The sequence below is a fragment of the Camarhynchus parvulus genome, chromosome 10 (assembly GCF_901933205.1).
Source record: "Camarhynchus parvulus chromosome 10, STF_HiC, whole genome shotgun sequence".
NCBI classification, from domain to species: domain Eukaryota; kingdom Metazoa; phylum Chordata; class Aves; order Passeriformes; family Thraupidae; genus Camarhynchus; species Camarhynchus parvulus.
This window is the reverse complement of record NC_044580.1, coordinates 8,644,489-8,669,281: the sequence shown is the minus strand read 5'-3', so window position 1 is coordinate 8,669,281 and position 24,793 is coordinate 8,644,489. Positions and strand designations below refer to the sequence as shown.

General features: G+C 39.7%; 1 protein-coding gene across 2 annotated transcripts; it reads left to right on the top strand.

The window, feature by feature from the left end:
• Window positions 1–39: 39 nt before the first annotated feature.
• On the top strand, window positions 40–24,761 carry LOC115907354 (tropomodulin-3-like). Of its 2 annotated transcripts, XM_030955198.1 has the most exons (11): window positions 79–96; window positions 941–1,114; window positions 6,305–6,501; window positions 7,865–8,021; window positions 15,004–15,126; window positions 15,728–15,817; window positions 16,327–16,457; window positions 17,401–17,508; window positions 18,975–19,118; window positions 19,460–19,604; window positions 21,739–24,761. In XM_030955198.1, the coding sequence occupies exons 3-11, from the start codon at window positions 6,376–6,378 to the stop codon at window positions 21,768–21,770; spliced, it is 1,056 nt and encodes a 351-aa protein (XP_030811058.1). In that variant the 5' UTR covers window positions 79–96; window positions 941–1,114; window positions 6,305–6,375; the 3' UTR covers window positions 21,771–24,761. The 2 variants fall into 2 exon arrangements, with proteins under 2 accessions (XP_030811057.1, XP_030811058.1); XM_030955197.1 differs by lacking the exon at window positions 941–1,114 and having other exon boundaries at window positions 40–96.
• Window positions 24,762–24,793: the final 32 nt, after the last annotated feature.

Here is a 24,793-nt window from a genome sequence, read left to right as displayed (position 1 = left end):
CGCGGGCGGGTCGGCGGCTCCCGGCGTGCGCGGGGCGCAGGCGCAGGCGCGGCGCTGCTGGTCGGGCTGGGCGAGCGGGGAGCGGCGGCCGCCCGGGTGAGGGAGCGGCTGCGGCGGGACGGGACGGGACGGGACGGGACGGGACGGGGGTGCCGGGCGGAGCCGGGCCAGGCTGGGCTCGGGCGGGCAGAGCCCTCCGCCCGCCGCAGCGGGAGCGCGGTGGGAGCAGGAAGACGGGGCTGGGTTGAGCCCGCCCGGCCGGACCCCGGCGGCTCACGGGGGCCCGGAGCCCCGCTGGTGCTGGGGAGCGGGGAGGTCCGGCCGGGGCGGTGGTGGGCCCGACCGCGGGGCCTGCCCGGGCGGTGGGCGCGGGGCTGAGGGGCCGGGGGAGCTGCGGGGCTGGGCTGGGTGCTCAGCCAGCGCCCCGCTCTGCTGAGCAGCCCGAAAACGGAGACTTGGGAAACTTCGCCTGTAGAGCTACTGCCCGTAATGCTTTCAGTTTGCTGCATGTGTTTCCACGGCTCGCCCCGCGCTCGGGGCCCCGCGGTCGGTGGCGGAGGGATGGATGCCTTTCCGGGGCGGGGTGCGACCGTGCACCGACACCGGGCCGGCGGCTCCGGAGCCTCCCGTGCGCCCCTGCTCGGGGCTTGTCCCGGGAGCTGCACGGAGCTTTCGGGGGCCTGCTCTGAGAGCCTGGCGCTCTGCGGGTTGTGTTGAAATAAGTGATGTTCTAGGGAGGTTGTACTTAAAGTTGTGTACTTAAAGTTTGCTGCTATATGTTGGATCAGTCCCCAACTAAAGTTTGGCTACGGTGTCAGGTGTAGAGAGATTGAAAGGCAGCCAGTGATGTAAGGGAGGACCTGAAATTGACTTGTACCAGAAGTTTTCCTGAAGTAATAGAATGGAAATGAATTAAATTTCTTCTGCTGTTCTGTTCCAGGCTTGTAAGTTTTGCCACTTTTCTGCAATGGATAAAAGATAACTGAATGTTTCAATAAACGTTCAGGTAGCTTGCATCTGAAGTTTCTTTTTGACTAAGACACCAGCAGGCAATTCGTCTAGGAGCAGATGCTGTATATTAATGGGCAGCAGGTTTCTATTGAAGAACATCCAGGTATTTTCTGAAAAAAGTTATGCCTAAACATCCCTCATCCTGGCCAATTAGTAGCTTTCTGCTTGTTGGGAGGGAGAATGGACAGCTGGAGTGGTGATTCCTGGCTGAGAAACTTCTCGGGGCACCTGGGATTTTTATCTTATCCCAGCCTTGTATTTATTTGGGATTGTAACACTTGCCCTGCAGCAAGTTTGGTGAGCATGCCTGGAAGTGCCATGGGTGTGCTGAGCTGCTGCCACTTCCATGCCCTGTGCAGCTTGCCAAGCACTGGTTTTGGGGCTCCTGGCCCTGTCACCCCTGCTGTTTCCTGGGCTGACTATGTCTGTTTAGCCCTGCAGTGCATTCAGGAGCAGGCACACAGGAGTAAGTTTTTATGGGACAATGCCAGTTTGGCCATCGCTCCAAGCACCCTGTCTGCAGGAGAGCTGTGCCCCAGTTCTGTGTCATTGTACGCAGGATTTATAAAAGAGCAAAGTGGGCTTTGGTTGCAGGTGCGCTCTGATGCAGAGGAAGAGCTTGCAGGAACTGGAAACACAGATGTGTTCAGATTTCCTTCACTATGGAAACCTCTTCATGGTCTGTGTAGTTACTCTGCAGTAGCTGCCTGTCCCCCTCCGCTCCCTGGATCACTGTGTGGACAAATGTGAAATTAGAGTAGCTCAGTTTGCCATGTATAAAGCTCAGTGAATTGTCTTTTTGAACAGAATGAAGCCTTGGGCTTGCTTTTCTAGGAAAATAGCCCAGAATAGTTGTGTCTTCCCGCCTGGAAAACACAGTTCATCCTGAGGAGAAGTGTGGGCAAAGGCGGGCTGCCATCTGCTGGCTCCATGGGGCTCTGGGCTGGGGGATGTCTGCTCCTTCCCGGGGCAGGACAACCTGGATCCTGTGCCCTACCCCAGGCTAGGGCTTTGGAAGCCTCAGGTGGGTTTCTAAAACCTTTCTGCTAAGAAAGACAGTATTGGGCTGTTCAGCAGACTTACAAGGCATTACAAAAATATCCTAAGGAACCTGCTGGGATTATGATAATATTTATATTTACTCATTTCTTTCCTTACTTTAGTAAGTAAAGATAGCTCTTTCAAGTGCAGTACATTCTTAGTAAAGAGTTCTGTATAATCTTGCACACTGGAAAATAGAATTGTTGCCATCGCAGGGGTTCCCTGGGGAAATGCTCAGATTTGGCTCCTCCAAGCAGCTGGGAGGGTCTGGGGCCCTGAGTGGTGCAGGAATGCTGACAGCCCTGCACAGCCCCCTGCTCCAGAGCCCCCTGCTCCAGAGCCCCCTGCTCTGCTGGGGTCACCCAGAGGCTGGGGGGAAGGAGGCTCATGAAGGACAAATGAGATTAAAGGGAGCTCTGACTGTGCTGGCCAAACCCAGCTCAGTTTGTTTTTCATGATGTTGCTTCTATTTTAAAATCCAAGTCACGGAAGCCATTTACAGTGAACTTTAACAACACTGTTGTTTCCTGTGGGCAAGTTATATCTAAAGAGTTTCTCCTGTTTGTGTCCCAAGAAATTATGTTTTTGAATATAACAGAAATTTCAGGGGGGGCAAGGGGTGGAGTTTTTAAAAGATAATTGGAAGCTTGCTATTTTTAGAATCTTCTGGTTTTTAAAAATATTTTTTCAGAGGGGAGGGGAGAAAAAATATTTTGACTTGTGCATAAGAAGTGTGTGAAAGTTGTTTGACAGTCTTTCAAGTGGTTATTCAGGTAATGGCCTATAAAATGATATAAAGTTACTGCTGTTTTCTCATTCCTTTAGTTCTTCATTGATTTCCCAGGCCTGGGAATAATAGCAAGATTTTTTTCTCTGTGATGTCCAGCAGAATTTCTTCCTTTCTGATTTTTCAGCTTCTCTTCTGCTTAACAAACAGGGAGTTGATATCTGATGGACTGCAAGTGATAGCTTTCTTTCCATTACTCTAAATGTGACTATGAAGTTGCTGGAGTTAAGGACTTCATGGTGCAGTTATATATCTGAGAAAGAATATTAACTCTTTGGACTTTTATGCAATGTTTTCATGGCAAAGCTAAGAAGGATACTTAAAAGTAAACTAGCTCTGCTCATGAAAAAAGGGTAAAGTATTTGCAAAGCCAAAATGGATGGTTACAGTTCTTCCCATGATTTTGCATTAAGAACACACATATACACATCTATTATATATGTATATATATATATATAAAATGTGCCACAAATATTCTCAGGCCAAGTAACTGCTCCTTCTAAAAGCTTGTAGTTTGTTATGCATGTGTCTCTATGCTGAGCTGCTGCAGCGAGTGATGGAAAGCAAATAGAGCACTAAGTGTGTTTAATGGGAGGTGAAAGGCTTGTTTGATTAGATTAGGGCTTTAGTTGGCCTTTATGCCCTTTTTAGGCAATGAGAATTCCTTACACTGTGTTTTAAAGCCTGATTTTTAGCATGTTGTATGCAAGTGTTGTATATGCTGTGTTTGCTTTTGTAGGGAATGTTTGAGAGTTGTTGCCAAGCAATCTCAGTGTGCTCACCAGTGCTACCATCACACAATTTAAAGCTGTGTCACATTAAGGGTGCTTTCATATTTAAAAAAAAAATATCCCTGATAGTATTAGAAAATGTGTCCAAAACTCCTTAAATTTATATTTGCCAGGCCACATGTGGTTCTCTTCTTGCTGAAGTGAAGCCTCAGTTACAGAAACTGGGTATTTTTGTTCTGCTGCTTTATTTTTCACCTTTGTGTGTGTTTGTTTGTGTGTGTGAACACTGTACCTGAGGATTTGACTTCTTTGGTTGTATACAAACAAGTGAGACTAAGGGCTGTGACGTGAAAATTAATGAATGTATTACAAGGGATGAGTAGTTTTCCAATACGAAATATCCCAATGCAGTAAATAAAATGTAATTAATTCTGGATGACAGCATTTTGTGGCAATTAATGGAGAGGAAATACAGATGGTGTTGATGAAGATAATGTATGGTTATGCAGTGCAACTCTCTTTCAGAGTAAGGGCAGCATTATTTTGCAGCTTACTAACCATTCTGCTCCTTATAATTACCTGTTAAAACTGCACCTTTTAATATTTGAATGCAAATGGACATGCAGAACTGTGGTAAATAGCAGTGTCTTGGTGTAGGGCTCTGATGGTGCAGCCTGGTCACAAAGAGCAATGTGTAATGAGCTGCAGGAAATGTTTTTCTCCTGTGATCCTGTGTAATGGCTTGAACTGTAAGGAAGGGCAGCACATTAAGGCTCCAGGAATGAGAAGTTCACATGCAGATTGTATGGCATTAGCTAATTGTCCATCAGCTGCTTGCACCTGGAGAAAAAAATACTGCCAGACTATGAAAACTGTAGGAGGTGGCTCTCTAGGCCACAGAGTCACTCCTTTAATAACTTTTGGAACTTAGGAAAACGTAGGTGTGCTACTCTCTGCATTTGCTGCTGCCAATGACTTGGATGGCCCTAGTTTTGTAGCCTCTTGCAAAAGGTCTGGGCTCTTCCAGCATGATTGGGTTTAGTTCAGAGGAAGCCAGAGTTCTTTTGATGTAATTTACCACAAAAAGCAGAATTCCTCCTTATGTTTGAGAGAGCTTTGCAAAGGTCACCTTTGGTCTCATCAGTGTCAACTGCAGTTCACAATAAAGCTGTTCTGTTTATATCAGCAATACTTTTTTAAAAGCAGACATCCTGAAAATAGCTGAATATATTCCTCATTCACGTGTAGATGTTGATAGGACCTGGAAATTCACTGTTCTTGCAAAGGCAGTTGTTAAAACCAGATTAATTTTACAGGTACACTTGACTGAATGGTGTGGATGAATCTCTGCGTGCTCAGGTCTGTTCAGTGTCTCTGAATTAAAATGTCACCATATGTAACTGTGGCAGCCAGGGAGACCTTTCTGGATGTAAACAACTGAGGTGGAGGAATCCTGTGTGAAGGATTCCATGGTATAGCATGTATGTATATACAGCCTGCCTTTTCCTGCTGCTTAAGAGGCAGTGACTAAATTGATCTGGTTTTGAAGGACAGTGTAAGTGTGGATTTGAAGTAATGCAGTTGTATTTATGGTGTGAGCCCCTTGGATAGGGGCTACTGGAGAAAAAAAGATTTTTACTGTGTACCTGGTCTCTGTTGAGTATTTCTATAGAGCCAGAAAAAGGGTTTAAGGAGACTAATGCACAGGAATGTATACATTTAGCTTTTGCTTCCCAAACACCGTATGGACTCTCTTGCTTATTTAAGAGACTCACCACAATTACCTTTTCTTTGTCTGTGTGGTCAGCTTGAAGCAAGAATTTGGCTGAACAAAAGGAGAGTCCTAGAACTTGTTTCAGAAAAATGAGAGGAAACAACTTGTCTGCTTGAACACTGATGGGATTAAGTGTTTTTTCCATCAAAAATTGTGGATGTTAGAAAAGATGTTCCCTGCCCTCTCGTTGTCTGTGAGAAGTGCTATAGAGACTGTACATTTTGAAGGACCCTGGTTTCCTCTAAATAGAACATTTAGGGATCAATTTATTCTTTATTTTTAATTTTTTAAAAATTGTTTATTTTAAATTTCAGGTTTTTTATGGTCATAGGATTGACTGGAGTGCTGCCACTTAGAAGCTGTATTTCCTATGCTTTTCATCAAGCTATTGTAATTTTCCTTGGAGAGAACAGAATGTTGTTTCAATGGTAGTGCTATAATTAACTTGGAGGCAAACTTCCTTTGTTTCCTCTGTAGGTAATATGCAAGGGTATGAGTCAGTAATAACCAATTACCTTGTTTATAGGAAGTTATCCTTAAGTGCCCTTGAAATGCTGTAGCAACAATAAATGTGGAACATCTTAACTCTTCTTTTGGCTTCATTATGTGTAAAAAATGAAGGTGTTAAACTGAACTCATAAATAGTAGGATCTCCTCTCCCCTGCCCTGCTCTGTGGGAATTATGGCTTAGGTGTTCTTGTCAAGAGGACTGGGTATTGAGTTTGATTTGAAAATAGATATAGCTTAATTAGGTATACTTTGATTACTGATGGCCAAAGGCATGGTGGGACAGGATTCTCATCAGTGAAGAAGCACAGCTTCCAGGTGCTCCTTGTCAGCTGAGGAGCAACACATACGTGTACTGGGTGACAGAGCTTTCCTTTCACAGATGTACGTGGAGGCTGAAGATGCTTTGTGGTTGGGATATTTACCTTAACTCTCCTTATTTCTTTTTAAAAGGTTTTCATAGATCTGGATAAGAATTAAGACTTGGTTTTGAAGTGCTTGAGCAACTTGCTACTGCCCAAGTCATGACGCTCCCATTTCGAAAGGACTTGGACAAGTACAAAGATCTCGATGAGGATGAAATTCTTGGCAAACTTTCGGAAGAAGAGCTGAAACAACTGGAAACTGTTTTGGATGATCTTGACCCCGAGGTAGGCATTAGCCAAGAGAAGTTTTATTTTTTTCATTTGTTCCATTACTAGTCTAAAATAAATTGAGACTTTGTACAATATACTTTTGGACAGAGTCTTTTTCATAGCCTGCTGATGATCTCTCAGATATATATGTGTATATAGTGCTTATTTCCTGTTTGCAAGGTGGACACAACTGCAGCCAAGGAGAACATAAGAAGGGATAGCTGGGAGGAGCTTTCCGGGATTGATTTATAAATAAGAATTGCTGTTGTTCATGTTCTTGAAAAGAAAGTTTATTTAGAAAGGCCTGTTTAACTTTCCTGTTTCCAGTGCTGTCTGGTAAACAGCTCTTTTGCATCCATGTTTGTTTTATTATTTCTGCTGTGGAGTTTGATGGGAGTAGGAGGGTGCCAACCTCTTTTAATGATTCCTGGTCCTGTGTCTGGTAGTATATATCTATTCCTGTCCCCATGCTGACTTTGTGAAGAGAAGACAAGTAATTGTTAAGCTCCTGAATGATTATGTCAGCATGGGGTACTGAAAAAAGAATATTACAGCTTTCTGCTACAAAGAGCTGAGTTGTCCTCTACAGATATTGGAGCTAAATTCAGACTTCAAGACTTGTGTTTTCACCTCCTGGTTCTCTCTGGTTTTGCTTTAATAAAACCAGGATTAGTTTAATCTTGATGTTCAGGGATTGGTTCAGAATATTATGATCACCTGTTTTGTTGCACTGCAAGATATTACTGATATTTTAAATGCCTTTGACTTTATGGATGTTTTAACAGAGGAGAACTGGCAAAAGGGACTGGTTATCCTTCATGGCAGTCAGAATTCCTATAAATTCTGTACTAATATCCTTTTATGTTCTCTTTAGTTGAAATATGTTGATATTATCAAAGAAACATCCCACCTTGAGTCAGGTCAAAACCAGAAATACTGCATTAAAATAATAGTGGAGTCAGTTGTGTTAAAGACTTAAAATCACATTGATGTAAGTGACAGAGGAAATAGTCTCTTGCTGAATGTCTAAACTGTAAATAGCTGAGTTTTATTTAGTACTGCTTATTTAAACAGTGCTGATTCTAGTAAAGTAATGCAAAGTAACTGGCAAATTGAATGCTGGGAGCTATTGTACTTAAAGAATTGCTTCTATCCTACTGAGAGCACAGTGTGTTGTATTTTCATTATATTCTCCATGTCTAGATTACCTTGTGTCCTTCCCTGCCCCAAAAAAAGGAAGTTGGCAGAGGCATCAAAGATTGCCTACAAAAGATGATGTATCAGGGCTGAACCTTGCAGACAGGGAGAAGGAAACGGGAAATGAAACTAAGCAGGTGCTCAGCCAGACTTGGTAAGCTTTGCTCCATTTGTTTTGCAGAACGCACTGCTGCCTGCAGGCTTCCGGCAGAAGGACCAGACTGCCAAGAAGGCCTCGGCTCCCTTCGACAGGGAGCGGCTCCTGGCCTACCTGGAGAAGCAGGCGCTGGAGTACAAGGACAGGGAAGACTATGTGCCTTTTACAAGGGAAAAGAAAGGTAACAGCACCCCTTCCTGTGTGAGTGCTTGTGAAATCTCTGAAGTGGAGGAGCCAGAACTACTGTGAACCAAAATTGATTGAAGCACTGGTAGCTGTAATGCTTCTAACTCGCAGCATTTCCAATGGCTGCTACTGTGCAGGGCCAGGAGGTTTCTTGTTCAGGCATTTGTGCTGCTGGGGCTGGTGTGCTCTTTGTGTGTAGCACAGGAAGGAAATAAGACTCAGAGATTTTATCGTAGATTGCGAAGTTCTGATGGGCATGATATCCTCAAAGTAAGAGCTAACTCTGATTTATGTCAATAATGCTGTCATGGTGCCTGTGGCTTATGCCTTGTGCTGAATAGAGACAGCAACCTTTGTAGCACTGTGTTGGATTAGAGAAATTGGATGATGTTGTGGTAGACAGTAATGTTTGAAGATGATGTAGGCTGACAAGGCCGTACAAGTGGTGTATGCAGTCATGGTGTTTTTCTAGCATCCTTACCGAAGGGTTTAATAAGATTGCATAGTTACTCCTGGCTAATTATATAGTTAACATCACGAGTTTTGAAATCTGGCAGTGGTTTGTGGTCTTTTCTTAAGGGTTGGAAACCCTTTAATTCTGCTTAATTCTCTGGTATGAATCATTGCTTATTTCAGAATTGAGTCTTCATTCATCCACTGAGTTTGTGTATATGATTGTGGGGTCTATTTGGTGAAAATTTTGTTTGGGGTATTTGCATTTTCTCTTCCTGTGCCAGATAGCTTTACCTGACAATGCTGGTGCCTTCCTTTTCCCTTGAATAACAGAGAGATTGTGACTTTACAGTGTGCTGCACTGTGTATGAGAGATTTCCTTCACAGAGCATTTTTTGCTTTATTTTGTAGCTCAGTTCCCTTTGTGTTGAGAGATAACTGTGGCACTCTTTGCTGACAGCAGAATGGGAGTTTGGTGACTGAACCTGCGGGACTAACCAAGTGCAGGACAGTGCAATGTATTGACTGTAGAAGGCAGAGGCACCCATAGCAGCAATGCCTTCGTGGCACCCCTGCTGCTGCCAAGGACCTGTTCATGTTGTATTCAGCTGTGCCTGGCTCCTGCTGCTCTCCTGACACATCTGCCAGTCTATGTTGGAGACAGACTGATGGCTAAGTGTGATTGAGTTCAGTATATTTGGGGCTCACAGGTGATAGGGGAATCCTTGAATCCTGTGAGTGAGCTGGGCAAGGAGGATGTGCTCTAATGCTGCATTTTCTGCTGACTGCTAGTGCTTCTTTCACATAGATGGCTCTCTAAAGTCAGCTTACGTCACATGCACACATAAAAGTATTTGCTAGGGTAGATAAAATCTGTGAGAATCTTTTAGAGAAACAGAAGGGTCCAGCTGTAATGCAGAGCTTGGTTAAGAAAGACCAAATGTCATTTCCTTTATGTAATAAAGTATTACTGAATAGTCTGTCTGCATGTTGCAATGAGTCATACCAGTGTAGTAAAATTTCCTGTATCTCGTAAAAAAAAGTTGCTATTTAGTAACTTCTGACATTTATTTGAGTGCTGTAGGAGAAGAGAAAATAATATAAAAATTAAATGTCGATTACTTTCATTAAAACTAAACATTCATTAAAACAAGTGTTTAGTATCCAAATTGATGCGCTGTTGAGTGGGCAGGAGGCAAGAAGGTCAAGCTCATGTTGGAGTAGGTGAGGGATAACCTTTTCTTTTCCCCTCATGAAAGTGTTATGGTTCAAATTTGACTTGCTGTCAGATTTGTTGCCATTTTACACAAAAATGGCAAACGTAAATAATTTAATATTTTAAATCAAGAAATTATGATACTGATCTAGATGGAGAACTTGGAAAGGGCATAGGGTGCAACTTAATACTTGAGTAGGATGTTTTTTGCTATAGAGGGCTTGTATCCTGATGTGTTTTTCATTAATATTAAAACAGATCAACAGACAGCTAAGCTGGGTTATAATTTTTCACTTCATCTAGAAATACATGTTATGGAGAAACAATAGCAAGTTGTGGAATAAGGGTAGGTGAAAATCCTGCTTGATTCTCGTGTTAATTTAGGAGAAATGTGACAAATACAACCTTCAGTTCCAGAGGTATTGGAAGGAGAGAGGTGGATTGGAGCTGCAGCTGGTTTTTTTTGGTGCCATTTTTTGGGTCAGAATTTGCTAAAATATTTCTGTGTCCCTGGCTCGTCTCCTTGCTCTAACTATTCATTTCATGGAACAAGAAGAGGAAAAAGCTACCCTTCTCTTTCCTTTTTCTATTTTAGTAGAACTGATGTTCTGCACGGCAATTTGGTCTGCAGATTTATTAAAGAAGCTTACCCTAGATTAATTTTAAATATCCTGTCTTGCTACTGATTCTGGTAACCTTGTTTTCCTACTAGAGTGTGAAGGAAAAGACTCTCTTCCCGATGCCCCAAGCACCTAATTTTGGGGTTACATGTTATTAAAATAGTGTTGCTACTCTTTCAGTGATAGATGATGTAATTTCTCCAGGTCTTTGGAACGTCTTCTGTTTTGTGCTATGGCATGTGGAAGATCTGAAATAATGTAAAGTGTCCTGCTGTGGTGAAATGAACAATGCCAAAGAAATGCAAAGTTTTATCCCTAAATTATACTGTATTCCATTTTCCCAGTGCCTTGATATTGTTTCTAAAAGCATCCTTAAAAACTTATTTTGTTTTAAAAAACGATTTAATGATTTAAGTCACATTCTGTTCCAATTAAGTGTGGAACTATACAGTAAACCATTGTTCAAGAGATTCATGAGATCAGTGTGGTAATATTGCAACAGAACTAGCTTTGTCTCAATGTGTGTATGTAAGTATGTCATAAAGATTTTACAGGGTATACTGCAAGGAGAAGGAGCTCTCATCCAAGCAGTAAAGCAAGGCTTCAGCACTGAAGGCTGTTGCCCTCAAGTGTGTTCCACTCATCTGACTGACTCTGACCAATGCTCCTCCTCCTTCTCCCTTCTCTTGGAACAGCAGAAGAAGACAATTATTGCTGCTGAGATAAAAACATATCTGAGATAGTAATGTACTTTGTGCTGCATAGTGCAAGGCATTAGCTAAGTGCTGTGTACACTAAGCTTTGCATTTCCAGCCTTTGCACTCTTCTAATTGTGGCTCTCTCTTCCCTTTGCATTCCTGCTGGGGTGTGTTTGTTCTGTCCAGATTTGCAGTTCATGTAACCTCTGCTTTAGGCTTGGCTTGGTTTGGTTTTTCCTCTTTATCACCCAGAAAACAAACTGAAACTGTAGCTGAAACTACTACTGAAACTAAAGCTCTTCTGTTGGCACCCTGCTCAGCTGTTGCTCCACATCACCATTGCCTTCTGTTGCAGCAGGATTTGGGATGCTGTGTTATCTGTTTGCCATTCAATCACTTGGAAGTCTTTAAAGGAAGCGTGTTACATGTTGTGAAGTGAAATTAATATCCTGTAGGAGCTTTGCAGAAAGAGCTTGTCAAATTGATATTCTCCATACAAGAGCACTAGAACAAAATAACATGTGATACTCCAGCCTTAATGTAAAACAGTTTTCTAATTTACTGCTATGTGGCCTGTAATCAGATCAGATAGTAGATAACAGCTCTGCTTCTGCACTAAGACATTGAGCAGCTCACTTGTAAGTTGAATTAAAAACATTAGTATAAAATTGTGCTTACAAGGGAATTGATAAACCTAAGTCTGTTACATGGTAAGAACTGGAGATTGATGAAGTGTGGATTATATAAATTTCTGAGCTTAGAAAAGTTAAAGGAACATGAGATGTAAGGAATACATCCGATGTTGCTCACTTTTCTTCATGAAGTCAGTGATGAGAAAATCTTGTATTCAGTTGTTCTCAGGTAGCACTTGATGTTTTCACAAATGGAGTACCCCAAAAGTGGAATTTAGACTTTCTTCTGCTGTGCAAGGTGTGGCTGCCTGTTAGTGTGGGGTGTGTGAGAATAGTACCAGCAATGTGCAGTGCATGGCCCCACTGAACAGACCTGATTTCTGCAAGGTACTGAGTCCCACCTTAAATACTGTGTGAGAAATGTCCAGGGCACTTCCATAAACACCATCCAGTGTTCCTGCCTTTAGAGCAATACAGCTGGGTGGAACTTGGAACTGAAAGTACATTCTGTAGCAGAGGAGGCCCGTGACTTAATCCTGGATGTGCATCATCTAGCATGTAGCTGAAAGACATGGAACACCTGCCTGTATAATTATTACAAAAATGATGTGAACGTCCCTGAAATTTGCCTCTTCATGTTGTATTGCTTCATCTTTGCATTATCCTGGCTGGCTGTAAAGGAGCTGTCATGTTCCTTCATGTAATCAAATCCCTGCTGTTTGGAAATGTTCCACTTGAGGGCCAGGCAAGTTGCACAGATGTGTAGTGGTTTTTGGTTTTATTTAAAGCTTGCATTATGAGGGGGGAAGGGACTTGCTGAACTGTATTGGCAGCAGGCCTGGAGTGAGATCATTGTCCCCAGAGACACAGGGGTCTTACCCTTCTGGAAGTAAGTTCATTGCTAGAAGGGAGTGGGGAAGGATCTACTTTTGTATATGCATTGTAAAACTCTGATTTCTGTTCTAGGATGAGATGAAACCAATGAATGAGAAATTATGTACACAAGGGTGTGACTTGCTTTATAACAAAAACTGCTCCTGACCCAGCTCATGTGACTGGAGTTGGCTGCAGTGAACATTTCTGGAGGGCAGTGGCTTTTAACATTTTTACTTTAGTAAAAACTGGTTATACTTTTCACTCTCTTTAGGTTTTCTAAAGAAAGGCACATATGGATAAGTTCAGTATTACTTTTAGGAAGCAAATATTTGAACCAGACATTTCTAACCTATGCATTTAAGAATTACTGAACAGCAACATCAGGAAAAGTAGATCTCTTTTTGTGAGCACTGTGGGATGAATCAGACAGAAGGCTGAATTAGGTTAAAATACATTTTTGTCAAGTTGCTTTTAATTGAGATTAATTTCTTTTTCCTGGTCTCTTCCAGCTGCACTGATGCTCTAAATAGGATGTCTGAATTAAGGATCAGGTGCTTGAATCCCACTGTCCTCCTTCCTTATGCTCCAAAATCCTCACCTTTTTACTAGCCCGTATTACTGAGGGAAAATAGCACAAACATAGCTGCTGAAAGGCTTTAGGTCACATGTATGCTGCTCAGAGTGTTTAATGGATTGATGAAAACTTGTCAAACATTCTCTTCTATAAACTACAGTTTAAGTTAAAGGTTAATCTTGCTCCAGTAGGTGATGCTGGTAAAATAAAATGATGGAAATGTATTGCATCATTTATATCAAAACAACCTGAAACAATTGCTACATAAGCCTTCAATTTATGAAGAAGAAATGTATAATTTATGAAGGTTTTCTTTTAATCCTGAATCAATTTATGAATGTTTTCTTTTAATCTTGAATCACCAACAGTTTCTTTTGCACTGTCCATCAAATCTGAGGTAATGCATGTCAGCTGCACTTAACTACTATTTGGAATGAGTACAGTTGTGTAAGGAGGTTTATTTTCTGCTTCTAAATATGGATAATGACCACTTATACACATTTCCAAAGAGATAGCAACCTAGGAACAAAGATACCGTGTTGCTAGCAACAGCTCTTGGTCATCAGACTGTGTTGTCAGAGAAAAACCTGATGTGCCTCTGTAATCTGTGCTAGTGGGAATACATTAACTTCCTTTAAAAGGAAATGACCACAAACTACTGTAATCTAGAGAGATTTTGGGTTTAGTGATGCTAAACTCCACCTACTAGCACTGTAACTGGGACGTTGGGACAGCAATGATTCCTCTGTGGAAATACTTTGTATAGCTATGGATATGGCAGAGGGTGGACTCCTGAATTAGGACTGAGACTTCACAGGATGATTATCAACACCACTTCCTACCCCAGGAAATAACAAAAGGAAGCTGGAACTCCTTTTCCATTGCTCTTTCTGCAGATAGCTCAGGCAACTTGGAAAGTTTGAAAAACTTGAACATTAAATAGCTTTTAAAATATGATTCCCAGTTGTGTAGTTGGGAATTATTTCTCTCAAATGCATCAGTACAAGAGCTTTTGTTTGCCTTGTTAATTTGTCCTGAACCTAAGCACCCCTTGCCTGTCCTGGCTCTTACCCAGTGGAAGACTTCTTTGTTCTGAAGGACCAGTTCTAAACCATTCACAGCTGAACTGTTAGAAAGACTTTCTCATATTCTGATTTCCTACCCTAAAGGTGTATGCAGGAAGTATGATAACTACACAGACCTCTACCTAATTCATGTATTCTAAAATAAGTTGTCCCATTACCTGCCTGTAATAACTTAAAGGCTGGTGCAGAATGTAATATTACTCCTGGTTCTTTTGCCATTGAATCTTTGATGACCTTTCTAAGTATCATTTTAGAAAACAGTGTCACTGGCAGAGAAATCTGTTACCATGTTTTGTGCTGTTCACAAGCCGTGGCTTTCTCACTCAGCTTTGGTTTTTTGCTTCAAAACTGAGGTTAACATCTGAAATCAGAAATATTGTGTATAGTGTAAAAACTGCAGTGAATAGTCAGGTGTGTGATTTCAGATAACTCTGTGATATTCTCTCTCTGACACATTCCCATTACAGTTCTGTCTGGGGCCCTTTTACCCTTGAGAGGAAACTCAGCATTCTCTACTGATGCTAAATCTTTCTTACAGTCCTTCTAGACTGTTCAAAATGTATAATGCAGGTTTTTATGTTACTTTCTAATCCTTAGGAGAGGCAAATAAGGTTGGAATCATGATCCAGACTCCTGGAAATTTGTTCTTGTTTATATTCTTTCGTCATCTCTGACTTGCAACAGCAGAAGAACCCTTTATGTTGTCTGTGGTTCTCCTAGTATTCACTAAATGCAATATGTATTCTTTAAATACATAGTATTTGAAACATAAGTAGTGATATAATACAAACTAACATCAGACTTTCCATTTTGTTTACTCCAGGGAAAATATTTATCCCCAAGCAAAAGCCTGTACAGTCTTTCACAGAAGAAAAATTCTCTCTTGATCCAGAACTGGAGGAAGCCCTGACCAGTGCCACAGACACAGAACTGGGTGACCTTGCAGGTGAGGTTTTTTTGAAGGATGGATGGGCTGGTACATATTTAGAGAAGGAAGATCTATAATTAATGTGATGGTGTATTGATCTGACTACAGGATGTTGTAGTTGTGATAGAAGCCAGATTATGTTCTTTGCCAGTTTGCTTGAAGTGTTTCACTTTGTTGATTTGTGATAATTGGTGAGGAAATTAATTAATTAATTATTTTGGCCTGCAAAAGATACCTGATTTTCAGACTCAAAACCTTTAAATCCATTCCTCAGACTGGCTGGTTTTTGATGTGTGTGTGACTGCTTTTTCTTGTGTATAACAATGTGTTTGTATGTGCCTGTATTCCTAAAGCTTCATTTTTGTGATTGAGCTGCACTTTTTAATGTTGGTGCTTGAACCTGGTGAGGTCAGAACTTTCTAAGATGTGAAAGTTAACTAAAATGCCTATAATTAATTATCTTTTCTACTTTTTCCAAATAATTAAGATATTGAATGGCTTTTTTTACTGATAAGTATTGTACAAATGTCAGGTTTTGTTATTTATAGGAACCCTGCATCTGAGCTGAATTAGGAACAGTAAAAATTGGTTTTTGGTTGTTTTTTTTTTCCTTTTTCAGCAATACTGGGAATGTCCAACTTGATAACAAACAATCAGTTCTGTGATGTAGTAGGAAGCAGTAATGGGATTGACAAAGACAGCTTCTCAAGTAAGTGTACACAAGTGCTAGAAAAATCAATTCTCTGTACTGCACACAGTTCCTATAGCATTCACCAACATTCTTTTAGACTCTCCAGCCTTAGTCTGGAAATGTGTATGCCTTTAACATTGCTAATTGAGTTCTGGCAAGAGTGGAATTGAAATATACATACACTAAAGTGTCCTCTGCATTTAAGTCACTTTTTGGTGACAAAATAGGCACAAGCATGCATTGTTTGGGTTGGTTCTTAGGTTTTATATTTGTGCTTGTAATTCAACTCCTATGTGCTTTCTGGGAGAAAAAAAAAAGCAGAAAGGCTGTGAGGACTTTTGAAATTGAAAAGAATTGAACTTTATGAAAATATGGTCAGGAGAGGATGGTATACTTTTTTGGTGGGGGAGAGATATAAATACTGATGAAATGATCTTTAAATACAGTAAATATTTAGTATGCGTATAATTTATTCACAATGAATGTGTGCAACCTGTTTGATTACATTTAAATGCCTTACTTTTCAGATATAGTAAAAGGTGAAAAAATGTTGCCTGTTTTTGATGAACCACCGAATCCCACAAATGTGGAGGAGACACTGCAAAGGATTAAAGATAATGATTCTCGTCTTGTTGAAGTTAATCTGAATAACATTAAGGTGATTACCTGAAGGCTGCAGTAAATATGCTGCTTTTTCTCAGTAGAAGACACTTTTAGCTGCAAAACTCTCTAAGAGAGCATGATAGGCTTATTCTAAGTACAGCAATCTTTCTGCTGAATGTTGCAGTGTATATAAGCTCAGGACCTGCAGCTAAACCAGTAAGCCATCTTGGTTTCTCTTGCCAAATGTGTATTTAAAAAGTCTTAGACTTTCTCACTGCCAGCCCAGATTTCTGTCCCTGCCAAGCTGGCAGCAGTTCCAGCAGCTCATTATCATGAAGTTAACTACTTTGTTGAATCCTTTGTCCTTGATTAAGCAATGTGCCCTCAGTTTCTATTGCAAGCAAAGGGATATTTGTGCCGTTCATCCTTCTGATTCTTGTACAAAAGGGCTGGTGGAAGTTAGGGCAGCTTCTGCTCCTATGTGTAAAAACACAGTTGTGTTTACACATGACAAGCTTTTGTATATTTGTTTGAAAGAAACCAGAACTGCAGCACCCCTGATTTGCAGTGCAGACACCAGAGACAGCCTTGCCAGCAACCAGGGCTGCTTATTCCCCTTACTAAATTGGGGAAAAAAATCCATGGTTTAAGAATACTGTGTAACAGGTACATGCTAGCCAAAGTAACTGCCTAAATAGGCAACAGATCAAAGTTTTTGATACAATAAACTGAGACATTTGCTGTCCTAATTAATTATTTAAAATTATTCCTTTTAAGCTTGGTTGCTACTATTCTGTAAAAATGATTGCTTTATAGAACTGGTGACTCCTATGGCCATTGCATCTTAGGGTAGGTCTTCACTGTGAGACTGCTGGAGACCAGGGGTAGTTAATACTGTAGGGCATTTTGCTGTAAAGAGAATAAGATAGTGAGAGGAGTTGGGGGGAGGGGATAAACTTGTGTATCTCAAGAGAGTGAAATGCTATTTTTAATTCAAGAACATACCAATTCCAACGCTGAAAGAATTTGCAAAAGCCTTAGAAACCAACACACATGTGAAGAATTTCAGCCTGGCAGCCACCCGAAGCAACGATCCTGTTGCTGTTGTAAGTACTCCTGATAAGGGGTTTGAGTGGGGTGCAAGGGAAGTTAGGATGGAAAGGTAGTGGTAGGGGATTGAATTTAATCCAGTTTAAATGACCAGGGATTAATATGCTTCCATTCTGCTACACTGTAAATTATGTTTTCTTTAACAAATCTTTGTTGTATCTAAGTTGGTAAATGATTGCTAGTAACTTAATATGCAGCAATGCTTCAGATGTGTGAGGGAGAATTCTTTATTCCAGTCCCTTTCCCTGATTTTTCATTTGCTAACCTCCTTCATTTTTTCCCTTTCTTTCCTAATTGTTTCGTTCCTGCTGTTCATTCCAGTAGCCAATAGTTCATTCAAAATTAATTTGCAGGAAGCACATTTGAGGGCTTAAAAACACCCATAATATTTTTCAACTAACTAGAGTTTTAGTTGAATTTGTAAAATACTTGTTTCTCTATCTCCCTGCTACCAAAGATTGGCTTAAAATATTGGTATAAAAAGCATAATATTAGTCGAAGTAACTAGCTTGATACAATTGAAACAAATATAATTTATTGTCAGGTGGTTTTTTTCTATGTTGAATTAAAGCAGTACCTTATTTAATTACAAATAAAGAGGTAAGAAAACAAAACTAATTGTTTTGCCAGGACAATCCTTTGCACTTGTTTTAAATTCAAGTTAGACAAAAAACAACTAGTTTGAGAGACTCCATTAAATGAACAAGTGAGCATTTGAAAGCTTTGGGTCACTTAAAAAGTTTCTTTTGGTTTTGGGTCACTTAAAAAGTTTCTTTTCAGCAGGACTAAAACGTGGTAAAAATCCATAAAGGCCTCTTTTCTCAGGTGTAGTTTTGTTGCATTTTTTGTATTGTGACTTGATAGAAAAAAAAATTCAGAGGGTACAGTTTTTCTGCCAGTAAACTCAGCAGTTAGCCATTCCTGTTTTCTTCCTTTCTCAGAAATAACATCACGTATAAAAGTGCCTTTAGCTACATGCTGCTACTGTGCTTAGAGCTTTGAATTTTACCTTTTCCTACCAAATCTGTAGACAAAAGCACTTTCAAAGTCAGATCTCCTATTTACAAATTAACCATATCTAATTCTCCTCTCAGTTGACTAATGCCCTTTCTTTGGCCTTTGCTTAGCAGCCTGCATTGCTCGTTGTGTGCTGTGAAAGCTTACAAAATGGAATTGGTCCAATATGCTAATTTCAGACCATTTATATTCTGTGTAGCTTTTTAGTTTGTAACAAGAGAAAGACAGGCCTTCTCTTGACTGAATGCTACTTAAGAAGGGAATGTAGATAATGCCTGGCTAAAGAGTCATCTCAGTCTCAGTAAATGAAAGCTTGCAAAGCTACACCTTGCATCTCTGAACTTGCTGGTTCCATGGAACTAGTTACTGGAAGTGGTTATTGCTGTGTCCTATGAGGTACTGCAGCAAAATTCAAAAGTTTAATGATGCTTTCTTATATTCAAAGGCTCTTGCAGATATGCTGAGACGAAACACAAAATTAAAAAGTTTGAACATAGAATCAAACTTCATCACTGGAGTTGGAATTCTGGCATTGGTTGATGCACTGAAAGACAATGAAACGTTGACAGAGATCAAAATTGATAATCAGGTAAGTGAGGTGGTGGTGATACCATAGCTAAACCCAGCCAATCCTAATTGACTGAATATTTTTACAAGACAACTTGTGATAAACACTTCAAATATTTTAGGTTTAATTATCTTAACACCATCAACAATTGCCCTTAAGATTGTCAGAAGCATCTAGCTGAGGCTGATTTCTGTGCTTCCTTGTGCTTTAAGGTGTACAAATATATTTTAAGATCTTCTGCCTATTTGATTAACTAGAATGAAGCCGAGTGTTTATTGACTGATATGGGGAAAGTATTTTGTTCTCTTTCAAGATGAACACACCTAAGCTCTGTTGTCTTTGTGTACCTTTTATTTTAACAGAGGCAGCAGCTAGGCACAGCTGCCGAAGTAGAAATTGCCAAGATGCTTGAAGAAAACAACAAGATCCTCAAATTTGGATACCATTTCACACAACAGGGACCTCGAGCCAGGGCAGCTGCAGCTATCACAAAAAACAATGATTTGGGTAAGACCTGTCATTATTAATTGACTGTGTGTGTGGCAAAGGCTTTAAAGGGGTTATTCCCCTTCTCTCTTGACAAAACCAGGATAGCACAAGATTAGTAGATCAGTTTCAGGTTTCTCCTGTGCTTTACTCCTACTTTTTTGTTGCTGCTTGATGTTTTCTGTTTTGTTGCAGGCTGTTCATGAGAGGAAAATTTTTAGCATAGTCTAGAACAAGAGCATTAAAATTTCTTGTGAGTTGTGGCAAAGGGAGTGAAAACAGTGGTTTTGATCACCCAGTTTATTCAGATAGGATTAATTTCCTCTTTAAAAGCAGTACTTGAAACTGACAGTGTAGGATGCCCTGTTCAGTGCCAGTATCCCAATGTCACTGGGATTGCTTGAGCAAGGAACCTGAACATACTGTCATGTACAGAGGCTGGGACTGGGTGATCTCTCCTTTGGTGGTTCTGTTCATGCACAAGTAGCTGATAGCAGTGGCATCTTTATTTGCTGCAGTCAGGTTTGTTGGAGCTCATTAGTTAGAATCCTAATTAAATGGATCAGCAGAAAATTTGTTAATAACATAGCAAATGAACGGAAATCATTTGTATAATAATGTCAAATACTTGAGGCACTCCGCTACAAAATAATGTCCATCTATTCAAGTGGAACTTCATTTTAAAACTCTATTTATTTAAATCTTTTTGGTTTAGATGCTTTGTGGTGACCTCTCATCAGTGAAAAGGGGCCATGCAGTTTAGTAGTAGTAGTGGTAGTTAAGGAATATATTAGAGGGAATGACACAGGAAATTGGAATTTGGTTTAAAGATCTGATTCCACTCTGAATAAAGGTTAAAGTGGAGGAGAACAGCTCTGAAAGATATGGATGAGTAACTAGAATAGAGCACAGAGAGATAAGAAAGGCACTCAGGCACTGCATATCTGTTTCTCAAAATAGATTCTAAACCAGTTGGGTTTTTTATCATAATGCTTCAGGTGTCTCACAGCTTTCTAAGGCTTCCTATCTCACTAGTTCTCTTATTAGTGCTTGACTGTTCAAAATCTATGCTTCTATTGATGTCTTGCCTTTTTTCCTTTGCTTTCTTAGTCTGGACTATGCGAGTAAAAGTTTCTGCAAATACCTTTTCATCTGTCCAGCCCTGAAGCTACAGAGAAGGTTACTCTGAATACCCACTTGGGTATTGAGCACTGAAACCAAGATGTTTGAAGTCTCTAATTTCTCTCTTTGTATGTTCCTTCTTAAAAAACGTCTGCATCTTTTTCCTTGCTCACACTGTGTTGTACCAATTCCCTGTCTGCATACTGTTAACTGCATGATTGGAGAAGTCTAGGGCTGGAAATTCTTTTCATCTGTTCTTGCAGTTTGATGAAAGCAGGTATGAAGAACTTTTGCCACCTACTTTCCATTGAGTGAATTTGAGACCACATTCACTTTCTTCTTATATAGATGTGTTTGCTTCACTTTTTTAAGCAAAATGGAGATGTCCTTTATATTTTGTCCTCTATGTGTCCTATAAGACCTTTAGTGCCATTTGCTTTGTCTGCACAGAAAAGGGAAACATAATTTGATAGTGTGAAAAGAAAACATCAAAAATAATACAAATGTTGAGGAAAACTCCAGTCATTCAATCAATATTGCATATTTTCAAATCTTAATAACATGTGAGCTTTTAGTTATTTTAATCACAAATTTTTATTGCTCTTGCATTTTCTGACAATTGAATGTTTTTATTAATAAATGGAAAATTTTAGGCTGCTGATTGTAACATCTGTGTGTGTAAAAATTGTGTTAGATATACCATGAAGCTCTTGTAGTGTTTCTTTTGAAGCCACATAAATAAAATTCACCTCTAAAAAACTGCAAAAACTGTAAAAAAAGAATCCTGGCTAAATCTGCTTATCAGACATAAGATGATTAATGTTTCCCACAAGTCCTTCCTTGGAAATATTTGCAACTGTTTGTGATTAAGGCAATAAGCTCAGCTTATTTGCTTAAAATGCTGTCTAATGCCAAGTGTTAGCTGCCTTAATTTGTGGTACTTCATGTGTCAAAGTAGCTGTTCATGTTACAGAAACACAACAGTTAAAGTGCTAATATAGCAAACGTTCTCTTTGTTGTCTCCTTGTTGCAGTTCGGAAGAGAAGGGTTGAAGGAGACAATTAGCAAAGCTGCTGCCAGAACTGTGGAGTCAGCACGGGCAGCACCGTGGGCTTCGGCAGTCTTGGACTCCATTGACCTGGTTAGAAGGGAAAAGACTGGAAACCCCGTTCCTTTTAAAGCAAAGAATAAAATCATCTGCTGGTATGCAGCACGGTTTTGGGATGGATGGAGACACAGTAACTGTGCCAGTCTCTCTACCATAAGTTTTGATTGGGTTTTTTTTAAGAACTTTTTTTTTGTATTTCAAGACTTTGGCTGTGCTTTCTACTAAAAATGTAATTGCAAATCAATGATGTAATTGTCTGTAGTCAAAGAATGGGACTTTTAAGATGATTGGACAGATACTGACCCAACTGAAATGTCTGTAAGAAAATCTGGGGGTGTGTATTTACCAGGAGGGATGTGTATATTCCTGACAACAATGCTCTAGAGAAAAGGGATTCTTCACCCAGCAGCTGCACTCGTGTAGAGCTGTTCAGCTTTGTTCATCTGCACTGAAGAGAAATCTTTTACAGCAATGTTATTTGTAATTCTACTTGTTTATTTTTTATTTGTTCTTGATACTGTAATCAAGTTCAAAGACATCCTTTTAAACTAAACAAAAATAAATTGGCTAAGGAGTTCTCCTGAGAAATTAGAGGGACTAGTACAAAAATGGAAGCCTTGGAAAACAAGGAAAAAATTCTGGAGTCCTGCAAAACGACAGTTTTTCTGTTACATCTAAATCCTTAAAGTCTTTTTCTAAAGGTCCCATAACTGTGTCTTGCTCTGTATCTAAACTGAATACATTTTTAGACTGATTTCATGTGTTCATCAGCATTATTTAGTTTATATTCTTTGTTTAAAAATTGTTATCTACATTCATAAGTATCAATTTCTCTAGAAGTAGTGGGCATTCGTATTTAAAATTCTGCATAACTATACAGGAAAAGCAGCCTTAACTGTAAGACCACTGGCTTAAATTACATTACATTAAACTATTTGTACTTCATACAAATCTAACAGTTTTCAATAATGAAGTAACACTTTTAAGAAGGGGTTTTTCCATTCTGTATCTGTCTTGATGTTGAACACTACCTAAGACATGCAAAACCAAACCAATATGTAGTGTCAAATCTCTAGGGCGTAGTCATTGTTAAAGTGTTTAAAGTTCTATAAGCAAATTAATAAGGCAACAAGAATCACTTCAACTTCTGTACATAATCACAGTACACTTGGAAATATGAAAATCTAGAAGCTTTTCTGTGTAGGTCTGTTTGGACTGTACTTGTACTAGTTTGCTTTGAGATCACAAAAATGTTCTACAGGACTTCTTGGCTGTATTTATAGCAAGAGAATTCAACTGACATCTATTTTCATCCAAAGATCATAATGTGGTGAGCATTTATGTGTAGAAAACATTGGACTGAGAATTTTGCATCAGGTTGTATATACTGTAAAAACAGAGCAAGTCTCTGACACTGTGCCCACACTGTAATTTGCTGCAAGTCTTGGTTTGGATCTTTAAAGACAGACTTTATTCTGGAGGTGGCTTCAAATTTTACTGCAACTGTACAGAGAATTTTGAACTATAGTGCCTTCAGTGGGGATGTATATAACTGGTTTATACTCGGGGAAGAACAGTTTTTACCCCTACTTCTAGATTGGTGTTTTATTAGAATTACAAATAAATATGTGCTCTGAAAACCAAGTTGGAATTAGTTCAGTTAAAACCAAAGACCACACTTACTGTAACCTCACAACAACTCCAGAAGTGTTCTGATGAGTAACAAAAAGGGCTTCTTTTGGTTTGGGCTTTTGTAAATTTTCAAGAACTTTTTAGATCTTGAAATAAAGTTTGAAATAAAGTTCTAATACAACATGCATACAGTCAGAAGTTAAGTGTATTTTTACAGACAGACACTGCTGTATAAACATGGCCGAAGCATGTCGTGCTGAGTTGCCTAAAGCTGTACTTTACTTTAGATTTGCTAGGCACCATTATCATTTTGTGTCAAAAAACAGGCTGTAATGTCTTCCTTCATTTGTTGAAGGGTTGCATGTTCAGAATCTGTTCACATATTGGGATTCTATGATGAGTTGTTTTATCACTATCTAAAAAGATTAGGCAGTTATCTCCTACTTGAAAATGAAGGAGAAAACTGAAAGGGTGGATTATGGAAATAATAGACCAAATCCCTTTCTTGCTATTACTTAATCAAGTTTGGCTGTTTAATTATTTATATTCCAATCAAAGGCAGAACCATTGAAACTTCAGCTCTCAGGTGTCCTGTCACAAATGATAGTTAAATAGTTTAACTCTATAGACAACAGCTAAAAATTTGACTGCTTGTGACTTTCAGGACAGATACCTGACAGGCTGGGCATGGAAAATAATTTTTTTCAACCAGAAGGGTTTTTATCATCCAAATTGTTGGAAGACCTTTGGTGTGGTTCATGGAACAGTTAACAGCAATCACTTTTGTGCCTGCAGTGTGCATCCTTTTTGGAATAAATGAAGAAATTCTGTCTGTAGCCAGGAATCTTCAACAGTTTCAACAAACAAAGTGAACACTGATGTAATGCCATTGAGTGCGATCCTGTGTATGATTTTACTGATAGTGAGTGCAGGGGTGGTATTACTGCGATAGCCTGTTACCATAAACACAAGGGCTTTTTCTGAAAGAGATACTGTTTTCTTACTGATTATTTTTCCTGCTTATTGCAGAAATCAAATGACCGCGTCTGTTGATTCTGTTGGTTCCAAGCTAAGCATGGAAACATAATATTTCAGAGCAATTACCTATTTACTCTTGTATTTTAAAGAAATAGCCTCACTGTCTCTGCGACTTGAGTAATCCTGCGTTTGTAAGCTACAAACGAGCAAGTGTTCCATTTAAATTTCCATTGGGGAAGCAGGTATTGAGTATTTTAGCATATCAGCACTATATGCTGTCAGAATGTAAAACAGTTACTAATCTTTGGATGATTAAAGTACTGTATTCTTCTTGTGGCTTCGGGGTTTTGTTTGTTTGCTGTTTTTAGTA

Coding starts and splice junctions, on each gene's coding strand:
- LOC115907354 (XM_030955197.1), top strand. CDS start 6,376: ATGACGCTCCCATTTCGAAAGGACTTGGACAAGTACAAAGATCTCGAT. Junction 15,127..15,727: donor AGAACTGGGTGACCTTGCAG/GTGAGGTTTTTT, acceptor TTCCTTTTTCAG/CAATACTGGGAATGTCCAAC. Junction 15,818..16,326: donor TGACAAAGACAGCTTCTCAA/GTAAGTGTACAC, acceptor CTTACTTTTCAG/ATATAGTAAAAGGTGAAAAA.